The sequence below is a fragment of the Pleurodeles waltl genome, chromosome 6, assembly GCF_031143425.1.
Source record: "Pleurodeles waltl isolate 20211129_DDA chromosome 6, aPleWal1.hap1.20221129, whole genome shotgun sequence".
NCBI lineage: Eukaryota > Metazoa > Chordata > Amphibia > Caudata > Salamandridae > Pleurodeles > Pleurodeles waltl.
Genome location: NC_090445.1, coordinates 1459184071 through 1459199820, shown reverse-complemented (window position 1 = coordinate 1459199820; position 15750 = coordinate 1459184071). Strand labels below are relative to the sequence as shown.

Sequence of the window (15750 nt, the reverse complement as noted above, 5' to 3'; positions counted from 1 at the left end):
TCTCAGACTTCAGCCATCTTGGATTCCAAGGTTTGGAGACACTCTAGAGGCCTCTGAGTGGACAGTGCTAGGAGGTAACGTCAGAGACCCCTTCTGATAGGTGCATACCTGGTTAGGCAGCCAATCCCCCCTCTCAGGGCTATTTAGGGTCTCTCCTGTGGGGTTCTCTTCAGATTCAGCCTGCAGTTTTCCACCAGGAATACTCTGCAACTGCAGCTTCATCCTCTGACCACGGATCAACCTCAGACCGCTCCAGGAACTGCGGTAACTGCAACAAAGTATCCAGAAAGGCTACTGCAACTTCAGCTCCAGCCAGCAACTGCAACAGTTTCCACGGTGTGCACGCTCTGGGGACTCCTTGTCTTCACCCTGCACCAGAAGGACAGAAGAAATCTCCTGTGGAATGACTGAGTCACTTCCCTGCTCCAGAAGGCACCTTCAAAGACGACAACCCGTTCTCTGGGACTCCTCTCCAGACAACTAGCGTGCTCCTTGGCAAACAGGTGGCGGACCCTTCGACACAGACTGTCCTGAGATCCAAGTGTCCAAATTTGGAGAAGGTAAGAGCTTGCCTTCCCTGTTTGCGACAGTACCACTGTGCACCGCGTCATCTTCACCTCCTGAGGCCTTTGTGCACTATTTGCAAGAATCCTTCGTGCGCAGCCTGGCCCAGGTCCCCAGCACTCTATCCTGTGACACTCAACTCGCTGAGTTGTTGGGGGGCGTGGCTTGGCCTTCCAGCTAATGGCCACCACTCCGTGAGGCTCTGCTGAGCAGGGGATTTTATCCTGCCATTTCCCCTGCTAGGATCAGCTGCTGGGCGCTGGCTGTGTGGGAGAGAAATTGTTGAGGATGGAACGTGTACTAGAGCTCATTCGTAATGAAAACTAAGACCTTGAGGTCGGCTCCTGCCGCAATAATGGTCGCATCTTGGGTCTACCTGAGTCGACAGCCATGGGACACATGGAGGATTACGTAGAGACTATGTTCACATCATTGATCCCGGGCGAGCTCTCTCAGGTGTTGGTGGTGGAGCAGGCTCATCGATCAGTGGGCCCCAGGCCTCCACCGGGGGCGCTGGCGTGGCCGATCCTTGTGCGTTTATTGAATTATCGCTATAAGGATGCCATACTTCGGCTGGCTCGGGAGCGACGTCCAGTAATTTATAACAGTGAGCTCAGCATTTTTCCAGATTACACGCCTGGGGTGCAGGCTGCGCGCCGGGTGTTTCTCCCAGTCAAGCGTACCCTAAGCCAGACAGATGCTAAGTTTTCTCTCATTAATCCTGCCAAGTTACATGTGCTGCACAGGGGCAAGTTGCATTTTTTTTTACTGATCCAAAGCTGGCAGCCAAGTATGTTAAGACTATTCCTAAGAAGGTGTCTCCGGCTTGTGCTCCAGCGGGGAGGTGGATGATGCACTTCGCAATGGTAGTGATAATCTGCGCCTCTACTTGTGGGCCGAGCTTGGACTTCGCTTTGTGAGGACCCGGTTTCTTGGTGGCTGATGCTGGACTATGAACGCTATCCTGATTCCCCTTCTCACCCACCCACTACTGGGGCGGTTGTCGGATGGCCTCACTGATGCCCCAGTGGATGAGTCCAAATTAGACGTTTGTTGTTTTCCTGCGGGTTTTGAGTTTGGGTGGGGGGTGGTCCACGGGGCCGACACGATTGGGGAGCCAGCGTGGGTGGGGGGTAACTGTTGGGTTCTTTGATGGGGTTTTTGCAATCTCTCTTCTTTCTTCTTCCTCTTTTCTTTTATTAGCAGCTGTTGCTTCCTGTAGGCTGATTGGGGTTGGTGTGCATTTGAGTGATTGTCGGGATCGTGACTATAGATGCGCCTGCCGTTAGGTGCCTTACTTGGAATGTCAGAGGGCTGAATGATAGCCGCAAGATGAGACTGTTGTCAGCGTATGTACAGCGCCATGCGTCCGATGTCTGCATGTTGCAGGAAACGCATTTGTCTGATGGTATGAAGGCGAGGGTGAGGGCTGGTTGGATGGGTGAGAGTCATATGGTAACATACTCGGGGTATGCGCCCGGTGTTGCGATTCTGATCCGGAAGGGCCTACGGTCGCGCACGGGAAGGGTGCTGTTAGATCCATATGGTCGATATGTCATGTTGAAGGGCACGTTATATGATAGGCCGTTCTGTCTCGTCTCCCTTTATGGCCCCCAATGTTAACGATCCTGGGTATTTTGTTGGGGTCTGGCGCTTGATTGGCTCGCTGGGCCTTGGTTCTCTTCTGTGCGGTGGAGACTTTAATGTGGTTCTGACCCGGTGGCGGACCAGGAAAATAGGGCCAGACCTTAAAATGTAGCTGCGGCAAGAGCCTTAGCGCATATTATGGAGGAAGGTGCTTTGGTAGACTTATGGAGAGCCAAGCATGACAAGGAAAGGCAGGGAACGTGCATCAATCATGCGCACGGCAGCTGGTCTATAATAGACCGCTGGTTAGGTACCATGGTTGTAGGACTCTGGATGAGCTCTGTGGAGCATATGCCTCGTACACTGTGGGACCATGCGCCTGTCTTGATGGAGTTGCATGTACTCGGGGGCACTGGACATGCATTTTCGTGGCGGCTGCCTTGTGGGATGCTAAGGGATCCTGTCTTCCGGGACGAAACTCATACTGCTATCATCGACTACTTTGATATCAATCACGGCTTGGTGTCATCGATGGGCACCCTTTGGGAGGTCTTCAAGGTTGGTATTCGGGGAATCTGCCTTGCTAAGCATCATGGGGTGTTGAGGACACTTCGTAGGCAACTGGCAGGGTTGGAGAAGCGCCTAGATTATTTGGAAAAGAGAATAGCGTCTGTCTGGTCGACGAGTCTTCTGGCTGAATTCCAGAAGGTGTTGTCCAGTTATGAGGAGGCAGCGCAGCGTGAGGAAGGTTATTTGGGTAAGGAGGTGAAGGCGTGGCGTTATGGCGAGGGCGATCGGCCTGGGAAAACATTGGCGGCTATGCTCCGCAAGCCATGGGCCAGGAACTATGTCGCTGAACTTGCAGACTCTGGGGGGACGCTGCGCAAAGGTACAGTTGACGTTTAGCGTGCCATAACTGACTTTTACTCGGATCTGTACGCCGAGCGCACGGGAACGTCTGCTTTGGATGACGTCAGTTACTTTGAGGAGAGATTAGTCTGCTTTGGCTAGAAGATTCACACAGGCAATATCTTGATGTTCCCTTCTCGGTTGACGATGTGATTCAGGCTATACGTAGCCTCCCCAGTGACAAGGCCCCGGGTTTGGATGGGCTGATGCCTGCCTTATATAAAGCATATGTCGATGTTCTGGCGCTGCGTCTCCTTGAGGTTTATGCTGAAGCACTTGAGGGTGGTGTCCTCCCACCTTCACTGCGAATTGACAATTCTGAAACCCGGGAAGGTGTGAATCTTGCCAGCCGCTTTCGCTCATAAACATAGACACTAAGATCTTGGCGAAACCTATTGCGACGTGACTGCAGCCCCTGCTTCCGTCCCTGATATTGCAGGACCAATCGGGGTTTGTGCCGCGTAGCTCGACCTCTTATAATTGCCATACCTTTTTTGCGATTTACCATATGCTCGGGCCTGAGGGTCGTGCAGTGGCAATTTGCTTGGATGCCGTGAAGGCGTTTGACTCACTGGCCTGGACATATATGTTTGCTCTTCTGGCCAAAGTGGGCCTTAGCACACGATTCATTCAGCTGATTTGTCTGCTGTACTCCAAGCCGACTGCTGGTTTGAGGGTCAATGGGTCCATTTCTGACTCTTTTTCGATTGCTCAAGGAATTCGCCAGGGTTGCCCTCTTTCACAGCTTCTTTTTGTGGTGGCTATGGAAACCCTAGCGGCGCTTACACCAGCATCACAATCATAGGGGGTTAGCATTTCGGCAGCACCCTGTTTTGATTTCCCTCTACGCGGATGATGTTGTGCTGTATGTCCGCGACCCGCAGCTGGTGGTCCATTTTGGTTGGATCTCTGGGATTACGATCAATTGGCCCAATTCGGTAGTGCTGCCCTTAACTGATGGTACTGTGCAGTGTTCCTCCAGCTGCTCCGTATGTTGAGCGGACGGGCCGGTGCAATATTTGGGTGTCTGGCCGAGCCAGAGGTTAGACGAGCTCTGGATGGCTAATTATGGTACGGTGGTTGTGTGGCTGGAGGAAAGAGTGGCGGTTTGGTGCTCATTGCCACTTTCGCTGACCGGACGAATTGCGATAGCCAAGATGGTGGTGCTGCCTACGTTTTTGTACCTTTTTGTTAATCTGCCTCTTGTGCTTACCACTAATTTTCTGTGACAGCTCCGATCCTTGCTTGTATCACTCTTGTATCGGCCCAAAAACAGCCCAGAATCCTCTGGGAAACGTTGACGTTTGAGCAGGGTGGCTTAGCGGCCCCTGACCTTGAACTTTATTATTACTGTGCACATGTCCATTTTGTTTATTTCTGGCTGCATCCTGTATGTTATTTACCACATTTAGCTCCAGAAGCTGATTCGGTGTGGTCGGACAGATTGGGTGGGGTGGTTGGCGGGCCACCTCGGCCCGTCACCGTGGCGTAGACACTGTGGCGTGCTTGGCATGGGCCTGGTCTTGCTTGCTGCTGCAGGCTGGGCTGCGGGACATCTTTGCGCTGTTGATGCCGGTGCAGGATGTGGCGGGCCTGTCCTCAATGGAGGATGTTCAGCTTTCTGAGCGACTCCAGGAGTTAGATATGACTACGCTTGGAGCTTGTTTCCCGACGGGGACGTTTGTCTCGCTGGAGACTGCATTGGGCGATCACAGTGAGTATGCGATTCATAGACTACTTTTTGTTTTAGAATACAGGCTTTGCTGTGGGAGCTGGAGTTACTATACACGGCACGATCTGCTTGCCGGCTTATCACATGTTTCTATGTTTGTTGGCAAATTATGGCGCCTTTTGTTGAATCCAGGGCTTGAGAGCGCTAGGAGGTGGAGTTGGCTGTGTCTATTCCAGAGGAGAAATGCAGTTACTGCTGCGGCCGGATGAAGGCACTCTCCCCTAACTACAGACTTTGCCTCATACATTTTAATTTTCTACAGCAGGTATATTACACGCCTAGCAGACTGAAAAGAATGGGTCTGCAAGTGAATGCTCGCTGCGTACGCTGTTTGGCTTTGGAGGCAGGCTTTTTGCATTTGCCGTGGGACTGCGGGGCGCTGCGCTAATACTGGTCTGAGGTGTTGGGTGCGTTCCACGAGATGGCAGGCCTGGAGCTGCTGCGTACTTCAGAGGTGGTGCTTCTGGGTTATGTACGGGAGGTCCCTCCTGCCTTTCGGACGTTAGTGGGTTTGCTGTTGCTACTTGCAAAGCGTAGGGTGGCGATGTGCTGGGGAGGGGGGCGGGCACCCCGCTGTGCGGACTGGGACCTTCTGTTGTAGTGCTGCAGCAACCACAATTTGCACCTTCTTTGTCCCAGTGTCCTGGGACCTCCGTGGGTGCTGCCTGGTCATCTGTGGGTTCACTCCAGTGTTGGGAGCCCCCTCTGCCTCCTCAGTCCGAGTTGAGGCCCCCAGGTCCCTCCTGGGTCCAGGCAGTGCCATTTTGACACAATCCGTGACATTTCTTGAACCAAGACTTGTTGGACGAATCCAGTGCTGCAACTCGCCTGCTTCCAACATCTTCACGTGGGACATCCTTTGCATCATGTAGGAACCCGCAGCCATCTTCTTTGGTGCTCTTCTGCAGACTTCTTCCAACCGGAGAATCCTCTTTTGCACCATCTTCTAGGTTGGCAGGGGCTCCTGTCCTTCCTGGAATCTTCTGCGACTTCTGGACTTGGTCTCCTCTCTCTACAAGTCTTCAGGTTCAGGAATCCACCATTTGTTGCTTGCAGTCTTGCTTGTTTTTTTACAATAACTCTAATCACGACTTGTAGTGTGTCCTAAGGAAACTTGCGATACTTTACTCCTACTTTGCCTACTTTACTGGGCTCTGGGATGAGGTATTTTACTCACCTTTGTGGTTTTCTTACTCTCCCAGTGATTCTCTAGACACTACACTTGTCTGGGGGGAAATTTGTGATTTGCATTCCACTTTCGTAGTATATGGTTTGTGTTGCCCCTAGACCTATTTCGTCCTATTGCATTCTATGGTATTTTCTATTGTTTGCACTATCCTATGACTATTTACTTACCTAATTTTGGTGTCTAATGTATGTATTGTGTATAATACTTACCTCCAGAAGGAGTATTCCCTTGGCCTTGTGTCTCTAAAATAAAGTACCTTTATTTTTGGTAACACTTAGTATTGTCTTTTATTGTATATAAGTACTGTGTAACTATAGTGGCATTGCAGGAGCTTTGCATGTCTCCTAGTTCAGCCTAAGCTGCTCTGCTACAGCTACCTCTATCAGCCTAAGCTGCTAGAACACTACCACATTTCACTAATAAGGGATAACTGGACCTGGTATAAGGTGTAGGTACCCAAGGTACCCACTGCAAACCAGGCCAGCCTCCTACAGTGACCATAGCGGTGAGTTCCTGAGAGCGCCGTTGCTGACGTCATGGTGTTGGTTCTAGAGTCGGTGCAGTAATCGTCAAGCCCTTGAAGTCACACATGTTGCAGATCGAACTCCGGGCTGATGAAGTCAGGAATGCTTGCGTGGATGGCGTCTGGGCTGCGGTGCGAAGCGGGATGACGCTAGGTGCGGTGCGGTGCCCACGGGTCACGGTGCAGGCAGCGGCCCAGTGACGGTCTCCAGCGGCGCTGGTGAGACCAGGGCTGCGGTGTGAATCGGGGAGACATGCGGTGTCCACAGGTCACGGTGCAGGCAGTGTTGTCATCATTGCTGAAGCACTGTCGTCCGTAGGCCCAAGCCAGCGGTGCAGGACGGGACGGTTCTTCGTGACCCTAATGAGCGGTGTTCACAGGCCACAGTGAAGCAGGGATGCCTGGTGACGTCACTTGGGTCGATGTTGCTAGCGTCGGTGGACCAGGGCTGCGGTGCGGACCGGGCTTCATGCTCCTCACGAGCGGTGTCCACAGGCCACGGTGCAGGCGGCGGTGTCAGCATCAGTGGCATTGTCGGGTATGCCCAGGCTGCAGTGTGAGCAGGTGATGCCAGAGTGCATGGTCCACAGGTCACGGTGTGAGCAGCGGCTCGGTGCAGTCGTCCAATGACGGCGTCGGTGAGACCAGGGTCACGGTGCAAAGAGGGGCAATGCAACTCCTTGCTGCAGCTGCAGGTCACGGTGCAGGCCAGCGGTGTCATTGGCAGCGTCGCAATGGTTTCTCCTCTTGAACAGCACAAAACACACAGTTCCCAGTGCTGCAGGTCGAGGAAACTGAAGTCTTTGGTGTCCCTGAGTCTTCCAACAGGAGGCAAGCTCTACTCCAAGCCCTTGGAGAACTTTCTCAAGCAGGACACACAGCAAAGTTCACCTTTTACACTCATTTCAGGCAGAAGCAGCAACTGCAGGCCAGTCCAGCAAAGCAACACAGCATAGGGACAGTACTTCTCCTCCAGCTCTTCAGCTCTTCTCCTTGGCAGAGGTTCCTCTTGAGTCCAGAATGATTCTAAAAGTCTGGGGGTTTGGGTCTTCTTCTTATACCCCTTTCTGCCTTTGAAGTTGGCAAACTTCAAAGCAAAGTCTCAATTGTTTGCCAGATCCTTCCTTGTCCAGGCCAGGCCCCAGACACACACCAGGGGGTCGGAGACTGCATTGTGTGAGGGCAAGCACAGTCCTTTTAGGTGTGAACGACCATTCCTCCCTCCCGTCTAGCTCAGATGGCTCATCAGGATATTCAGGCTCCCCCCCCTTTTGTGTCACTGTCTAGAGAGGTGCAAAACAGCCCAACTGTCAAACTGACCCAGACAGCCAATCTACAAACAGGCAGAGTCACAGAATGGTTTAAGCAAGAAAATGCCTACTTTCCAAAAGTGCCATTTTGAAATAGACAATTTAAAAAACAACTTCACTAAAAAATGTATTTTTAAATCGTGAGTTTAGAGACCCTAAACTCCACATTTGCATCTGCTCTCAAAGGGAATCTGCGCTTTAAGGATATTTAAAGCCAGCCATGTTAACCTATGAGAGAGATAGGCCTTGCAACAGTGAAAACTGAATTTGGCTGTATTTCACTGTTAGGACATATAAAACACACTAGTATATGTCCTACCCTAAACATACACTGCACCCCACCCCTGGGGCTACCTAGGGCCTACCTTAGGGGTGCCTGACATGTAGTAAAAGGGAAGCTTTAGGCCTGGCAATTGGGTACACTTGCCAAGTCGAATTGGCAGTTTAAAACTGCACACACAGACACTGCAGTGGCAGGTCTGAGCCATGGTTATAGGGCTACTAATGTGGGTGGCACAACCAGTGCTGCAGGCCCACAAGCAGCATTTGATTTTGATTTACAGGCCCTAGCACCTCTAGTGCACTTTACTTGGGACTTGCCAGTAAATCAGATATGCCAATCATGGATAAACCAATCAACAGTACAATTTCAATTGGGAGCACTTACACTTTAGCACTGATTAGCAGTGGTAAAGTGCACAGACAATAAACCAGCGAAAAAAGAATCCAGTACACAATAAAACGAGGCGGTCAGAAAACAAAAAGACAGGGGAGATACACCAAAAAGCTGCCAGGTCTAACAGGAAGTAAATGTTGAGTTTTTATATGTTTGCATGATCTGCAGTTCACAGTGGATTTGTTGGAATACTCATGTATTTTGCTGACTGCAATTATAGCATAGTAGTGACATAAAAATGTTTGAAAAATTGGCGGAATTCTGTATACTCTAAAAATATTTAACATTTCACCAAAACAGTGGTAAAAATACTCCTCATAGGTAAATAAAACTGCAATAACTCTTACAGAAAGTCAACAATTCCAGAAAGCCAAAGTCACACTCTACCCGCGCATGCATATTGTGTTTTGTACAACTTGTGTCACTATGGAAGACACCACATCTTTGAAAATGTCAAAATATCATTGTAGCTCTGAGATCATTCTACCAGTAATAACAAACCCAGGTAAGTACTTCAGGCATTGACTGACATCTCATGAAAGCAAAGACAAAATGTCTACTTTGTGTTTCACAATTTCGGTACAGCACTAGAGCTCAGCACATATTTTTACATGCAATGGCAGCTTTTACAAAGCTGTGGAAGCAGGATTGTGTAATGATCTAAATACTGCCACTGAAAAAGCAGGGATGTGGAATTATATAAAAGATCTACTAACTCATGGCACAGGTTGCTTCATAAATCTATTTGTCCTGTTAAAAAAAAAAATCCACTTGTGCCATTGGTGACATGTAGTGCAGCGACAAATTATGGCAGCACTCTCATTATATTAGAGCTTGGATAATAGCCTCTCTGATTAAGCCAGGGCTCCTACTACTGGTCGGTATGAATACTAGCAATTCAATTATTTTGCACCTTTCAGCAGATCCATATACTGGGGCTGGAGATAAGGGTAAGCAAAGGTTTCAGGGTTGGGATGCCCTTTTGAGTCTGTACAAATCTACTAACTTGCATGTTTTAGAGGTTTTCACCAGCTCTTCTCTAATCTTTTCCAATACTGACAAAAGGTTGGAAATTCACTCCTGATGTGGGCAGAAGTAAAACTTGTTCCAGGGTAGGGAAAAAGTGATTAGAGGGAAAGTGAACCTGTAAACAATCAACAGATTTTCGCATGAGTAAATCTACACGTGTATTTGTTTGTGATAACATGTAGTTCACAAATATTTTCTAGGAGTATGATACCCTAGCCTATGTCTGTAAATTCTTGTGACTGCATGAAAGTCATAAATCTGCATTCATGCAAGGAGATATACCATGAGGGCATTTTGTGAATTTCTTTAAGAATTGGACACCCAATTGTTTCCTAATACCTTTTGTTTTTATTAAAATTATCTCTCTCTCTCTCTTTATCAGCTGGTTTCACTGTAAGTGACAGTGTTCCCCTCTTTCCCAAGGAGCATGTTGGCACATAAAGTAATTTAATTCAGTGCCAGGAATTACTATGGCAATGTGTGCTTTTTGAGACCACAAAATAATTTTGCTTTTTTGTTAATGTTTGTTATGATGGTGGGGGGCTGGCACCTACCACAACAATAACAGTTTACAAAAACCCTGTCAAAGCAAGACACGCATTGACAAAATTAAAAAGACTGACCACAAATGTGAGACCTATTGGCTTTGCCAATTGCCTGTTTATTTCCATGTTTCCCACAATTTCGTTGAAATTGGCTTCACTGATTTTTCCATAAAAAATATTTTTGGAGGAAATGCTAGCATACGTCGACACATTTTACTAAGTGATGCTTCGAAGAAATGGTACCTAAAATTTCACAGTAGTTTAGCAAAACGTTTTGTTTTCCTAGTTGCATTTTTAATGAGCATTTTATTTTGAAAGCGAAAAAAAAAATAACTTTCTTTCTTTGTTCCAGGCTTCTGCAAATATTTGCATCTACCCAGACAGAGGACATTCTGGGAGCATATGGGGTAGCCTCTGAATGTTAAACTTTGCAAACATATCTACATAATGTGATGCTGGAACCACTTCAGTGCTGCAAGCCGAACTTACAACATTTCCTTACAGTGCTAACCCTCATAAATATAGGTTTTGCATTAATTAACCATAAATACAATTCTGAACAGCATTTACATAAGGACTCAAATATTACCTTAACTGCAGACAATGCCCTTCCCTGATCCATAGTGTGGTACTGTAATCTGGCAGCCAAAGGGTTGGTGCTGCAGCTGCTTGAGCCTATTTGTCCAAAGGACAAAATAAACATGAACACTTGCTTTCTTTAAACCCAAACAATATATCCTGGGTGTCATAGGAATAACATGCCCCTGAAAAGGCACTAAATGTGCCACACCTGCTGTTTACAGTATCATAACACTAATATTCTGGGCATTCGATGTGTAATAAAATAGAATCTGCCACAATCATCGCATTAGTTACAGTCATGGTTTACTTGAAGAGAAACGGGATGGCATGGTCACTAACATCTCAATATTTAGGCCACAATATTAAAATGAAGGCATTTTTATTTACTTATTTGCAATTTTTAAAAACCAATATTTCCAAAATTATAAAAGGTGATCGAGTAACAACATCAATTTATATTTTGTTTAAGGCATGAAGATGAACTTCAGAAGAAAAAAGACACAGAACACAATTGTCATTTCATGCTTTGCACGTAATTCCTAAGAAATCATGAAAATTGGCACAACAATAAAATGTAAACCAAGTGCAATTTTCTTATCTCCACAGAGAAGTCCCACTGGTACTGTGGCTTCAAAAGCAATAATGCTGTTAGGGCAACAACCTCTAACTAACATCCACAAAAATGTCAAACTCCCAGCTCAACCCATCCTTAACCCATGGAAGAGCAAGAACACTGCCCTCTGACTCTACAGGTTAACCCCCATATGCTTGCAACTAAAATATGGGCAAACGATTCTCCAGGTGCTCTAATTATGCAACAAAAATGCCAGTTCTGTGCCTACCTTTTTTCGCTTCTAACAAAGTGTCTGATAATGGATCCTGGATGCTATGTAGTCGGTTCCATGTCTACCATAGGAGCAAAGGCTGTGGACTGGCATTATGCCTCCCTCAAAACAATTCTCATGGTACCTAAACCATCCTGTGCAGAGTATCTGTCTTTGCCCCCATTTACAAACATCCTACTCAGAAATGCCACCTAAACTGTGCAGTGGCAGCTTTGGGCATTCAAGATGATGCCTCTATGTGCATTCCATACATCACAAAGAGCTGCAATATGCACATGCAGACAGGTCATTAGTAAGATGCCACGTCAACACAATCATGTCCCATACACATACCAATACCATAGCGTTTGAGCTTTCACTACATCTGCTATAGACCCTAGCCCCAGATCTGCACTGTTGTGGCAAGGCTGTAAAGGGGGAAAATGTATTGTAATCTTGCTATTGGACATTACACCAGATTTAAATCAGTAATTGATAGACACATGCTCGGTCTCCTTATATGCAGACCACCTAGTGGTGTATTCTATCCAACCTTAGGGAATCATTACACATACTAGTTGGAGAGCTTGACAAATGTAGTTGGTAATCAGGCCTCATATTTAATACACAAAAATATGTAATATGTCCCTCATGTGCATCGAGTGAGAAAGCAGGAGAGCAGCTCCGTGAACTGGGCATATCCTGGAATCTCACATCATTTAGATATCGAGGAATACAAGTAACGGATGACCAAGACAGGTGGACAATGTTAAATTCAGCCTAGCTTGTGATGGACATACAGCACAAGCTAGATCTCTGGATATCCCTCCCCTGTCCATGGCAGGCAGAATAGCCAGAGCGAAAATGCTGGTACTTCCCAGGTGCTTAACCCTACTCTGATGTTGTATGTTCCCAATCACTCACAACATACTCATGAAACTTAATTGGCACGGACTGCTCTCACCTGGGAGAAAAAGCAGAGCAGAGTTAAAATGGAAACGCAGCAATGTACATGTGATCAAGGTGGTCTTTGGGTCCCTGCCTTTGAAGCATAAAATCAGGCCTTACAATTCATGGTGGGATTGTATGGCACAAACGCTAGAATATATAGATCGGTCTTTACTATGCAGTTCAAGATTACAATCTGAACTCATATAGACTATGGATAGAAAGAGCAGCACCCAAATGTTAGACGAAAGGACCCTGAAGCAGTCTTTGTATGCCTGGGACATGGTCAGAGCACCCTGGGGTGTGCCATGCCCTATTTCCGAGAATCACCACTAATGCATGTTCCCCAGTTCCAACGTTTAGTTAAAGATCTGTGTATCGAAGTTCAAAGTGCGGGAGTTGCCTTTCCATGGTCGAGTTGTAGGATGAGTGTCGCATTTTCACACTGAACCAGGCACAGAACCTTTTTTCAGGTGAACAATGTATTCATTATAGTACTATTCGCCAGATGGCCCACAAGACATGGGGGCTCCAAAGACGCTGAACTGTGTGTTTCAGTCACAACATTGCTTACGCGGCCGGCAAGGGTGAGACACCGAAGAACACATGGTGCAAGCGATTAAGGACCGCCCGACCCCCCCCCCCCCCCCCCCCCCCCACTCTACCCGAAGACCTCAGCTATGGAATCTTACCTATTAGCCTTTGGTTTATGTACTCCGAGGACCTAACAGCCTGCCTATATACACAAAGCCTACGCTGGTATTTTTCTGTTGATTGCTGAGAACAAACAACAAAGTCCATAATTTGTAACGAGGCCACTTGCAGCGAAGATATTGTACTAAATATAATGTTTGAAAATTCAGCAAATAATGTTTAAAAAAACAGTAATTGGATTAAGTTGGCACTGCATGGTCTTTGGTCACTGACTACTCAAAGAAAAGGGGAGCTTGTAAACAACACGCTTGACGTGTTGAATTTTTTTTTATCATTAACCATATTTTCTGGCAGCCACTAAATCTGAGCACAAATGCTACGCAGGAACTGGTGGGCAACACTTGATTTAGTGCCTTGTAATATAAGACGCCTAGGCTGAAAAATTCGCATGAACAGAAGTTTGAGCCTGACACATTGGCTGCAAGTATAGGGAAGCAGTTCATGTAAAAAAAGGACTCATCACACCTTTGTGGGTCAAATCGAAGTTGAAACGATTTTAAATTAAGCAAGAACATCAACAGGGCTTTATTTACATAGCCTGAGGGTGTGTATACTTGACAAGTGCCTTTTGAGAACTAGTAAAAGTACAGCTGACCAGAAGAGAAGTCCCTTTACTGTCCCTTTAACTTAAGTGCCATATAAATCAGTGTTAGTGAAATGTCATTACCTGCAACAGCTATGCCCGTGTTTAGAAATATCAGGCTTGCCCTCGATGTGCAGGCGCTCTGCGGAAAAGGAACACTTCTCCTTAAAAAGCACGATGCTTTTATTTGCTGGATAGTTTCAGAATTATCCCTGTCAAAGTAAAATCTGAAGTTTCTCTGAACTGGATACCAGCTGTCCACTATGGCAGCAAATAAAGTAGATGCAGCACGAAGAACAGTGAACTTTGGTGCCGGAAACACAATGTGCACTGTGTGCAGTTTCTGGGGATCCCCTTCCACGCCCTGGCAGCAGCAGGAGTGATGTAGGACGGGGGCTGTAAGGAATATTCACTACCAACCTGTGCCATGCTCTGCCCCGAGGGATGGGCTGGCCAGCGATTCTGGGAAACGGTGGTCAGAAATGAGTACGTACAGTGGCCACCAGAAGGGTCTCGTTAACAGGAAACAGAACATAATCTGAGTTATTCGACCAAGTGTTCTTTACAATAGGTAAAAACGAAACTGATAAAACCTAGATCAAAAGTGATAAACAACGTGGTATCAAACATAAAAGATTGATGGGTCGCTTTGCTAAAGTGGGTACACAGCCGAACCTCAAACAGAAATGAGGAGGCATCAGCAGGGACAGAAGCGGAACACTCTTAACAGGAACTTGTGACGGGTTGTAAATTCCGGGATGAGAAACACTACAACATATTTTGAAAACTACGTCTTGGTGGCAAAGCTCGGTGGGCTGTGTATCTAGCCTGAGGCGCCTGTCACTCATGGGGCAGAGGGCACCGGTGCCATGCGGGCCGCGCGGGCAGGAGGAGGGGCCGGGCTCACCTGGAGGGCGCCGCCGCCTCCTGGGGAAGAGGCCATGTTGGTTCACTCCCGGCGGAGTTCGGCTGTCCCGGCGGGCTTCGACTCCCGCCTGGCACTATTCGGTTCCCCCTGGCTCGCCCGTCAGTTCCCGGCTCGGTGCAGCGCCCAGACCCCGCAGCTCCTGGGGCTGCGCCCGCCACAGACACCTCCCCGACCTGTGCTCTCGGGTCGCGTTGCAGGACGCGCGCCTGGGGGCGGGGTCGTTCAGGTAAAGGAAGCCGTGCAGAGACAGACAGCGGCTGATGGAGGATTCCTGCACCAGGCACAGGGAGCGCCCCTCTGCCCGAGGAACGCACAGTGAGAGTGGTGCCCGTAGGGGGCAGGCAGCTGTCCGCGTACACGGAGACCCGAGGGCAGGGTGTTACCTCGGCTTGCCCGCCCTCATTTCTCTGCTGCACAATCCAGCGAAAGCAGCCTTGGAAAAGAATGTCAATTAGGAAAACATTGCGCGTGGCCCCGGGGCACCCCTTTCCCCTGCCACTGTTCCCTTCTATTGTGTAAGAGGGCCTTCACAAGCGCGAGTAGGTTGAATTTGTGGCATTCCTGTCTGTTTGACGATGACGCGTATTCCTTCATTTTACAACGCCTGCTCGTATCAAAGTTTATACAGTGTTATACACAGTTCTGTTCCATGTGAACAAGTCCCTTATCTAAACTTCACAGTAAAGCAAGTGGTCCTTAACAATTTAACACATTCCATTCGCGCCTGTCAGCTAAGAGAAGGTCCAACCAAGCACCTGAAATCATTTGCATAAAACGGCTTGTACTTCTGTCATTAATTTACATTGACAGTTGCCATTGTAAGCAGAGTATACCCGAGGTACTTTTGTATGGTTGCTATCCCTCCTTATACAAAATGATAGGCATCGCAGGGCCAAATTATGCAACAGGACTGAATGATTTATGAGGCCAGACATGGCAATCTAAATGGCACAATACAGCACAATTTGTGTCGGGGTTATTACACTGTTTAGTTACTTTTAACACAACAATACAGTATGTGCAAAAGTCTGACTTCTGAAGAAAGCAATCAGCCACTACTAGTCGCCAGTTAAACTTTGCAAAATATCTTCCAGCTTGCTTCCCCAA

At 47.7% G+C, this 15750-nt stretch overlaps 1 protein-coding gene across 26 annotated transcripts in view; it reads right to left on the bottom strand.

Moving 5' to 3' along the window:
• ANK3 (ankyrin 3) overlaps nt 1-15060 on the bottom strand; it is a 1678649-nt gene extending 1663589 nt beyond the window's left edge. For 14 of the 26 annotated variants that reach the window (XM_069240925.1, XM_069240933.1, XM_069240927.1 and 11 more), the window contains exon 1: nt 14623-15059. In XM_069240925.1, the coding sequence (XP_069097026.1) occupies nt 14623-14658 (36 nt within the window). In that variant the 5' untranslated portion in view covers nt 14659-15059. Of the gene's footprint in view, nt 1-14622 lie in introns of all 26 variants that reach the window. The other 12 variants (XM_069240922.1, XM_069240928.1, XM_069240923.1 and 9 more) reach the window with 2 other exon arrangements.
• Nucleotides 15061-15750: the final 690 nt, after the last annotated feature.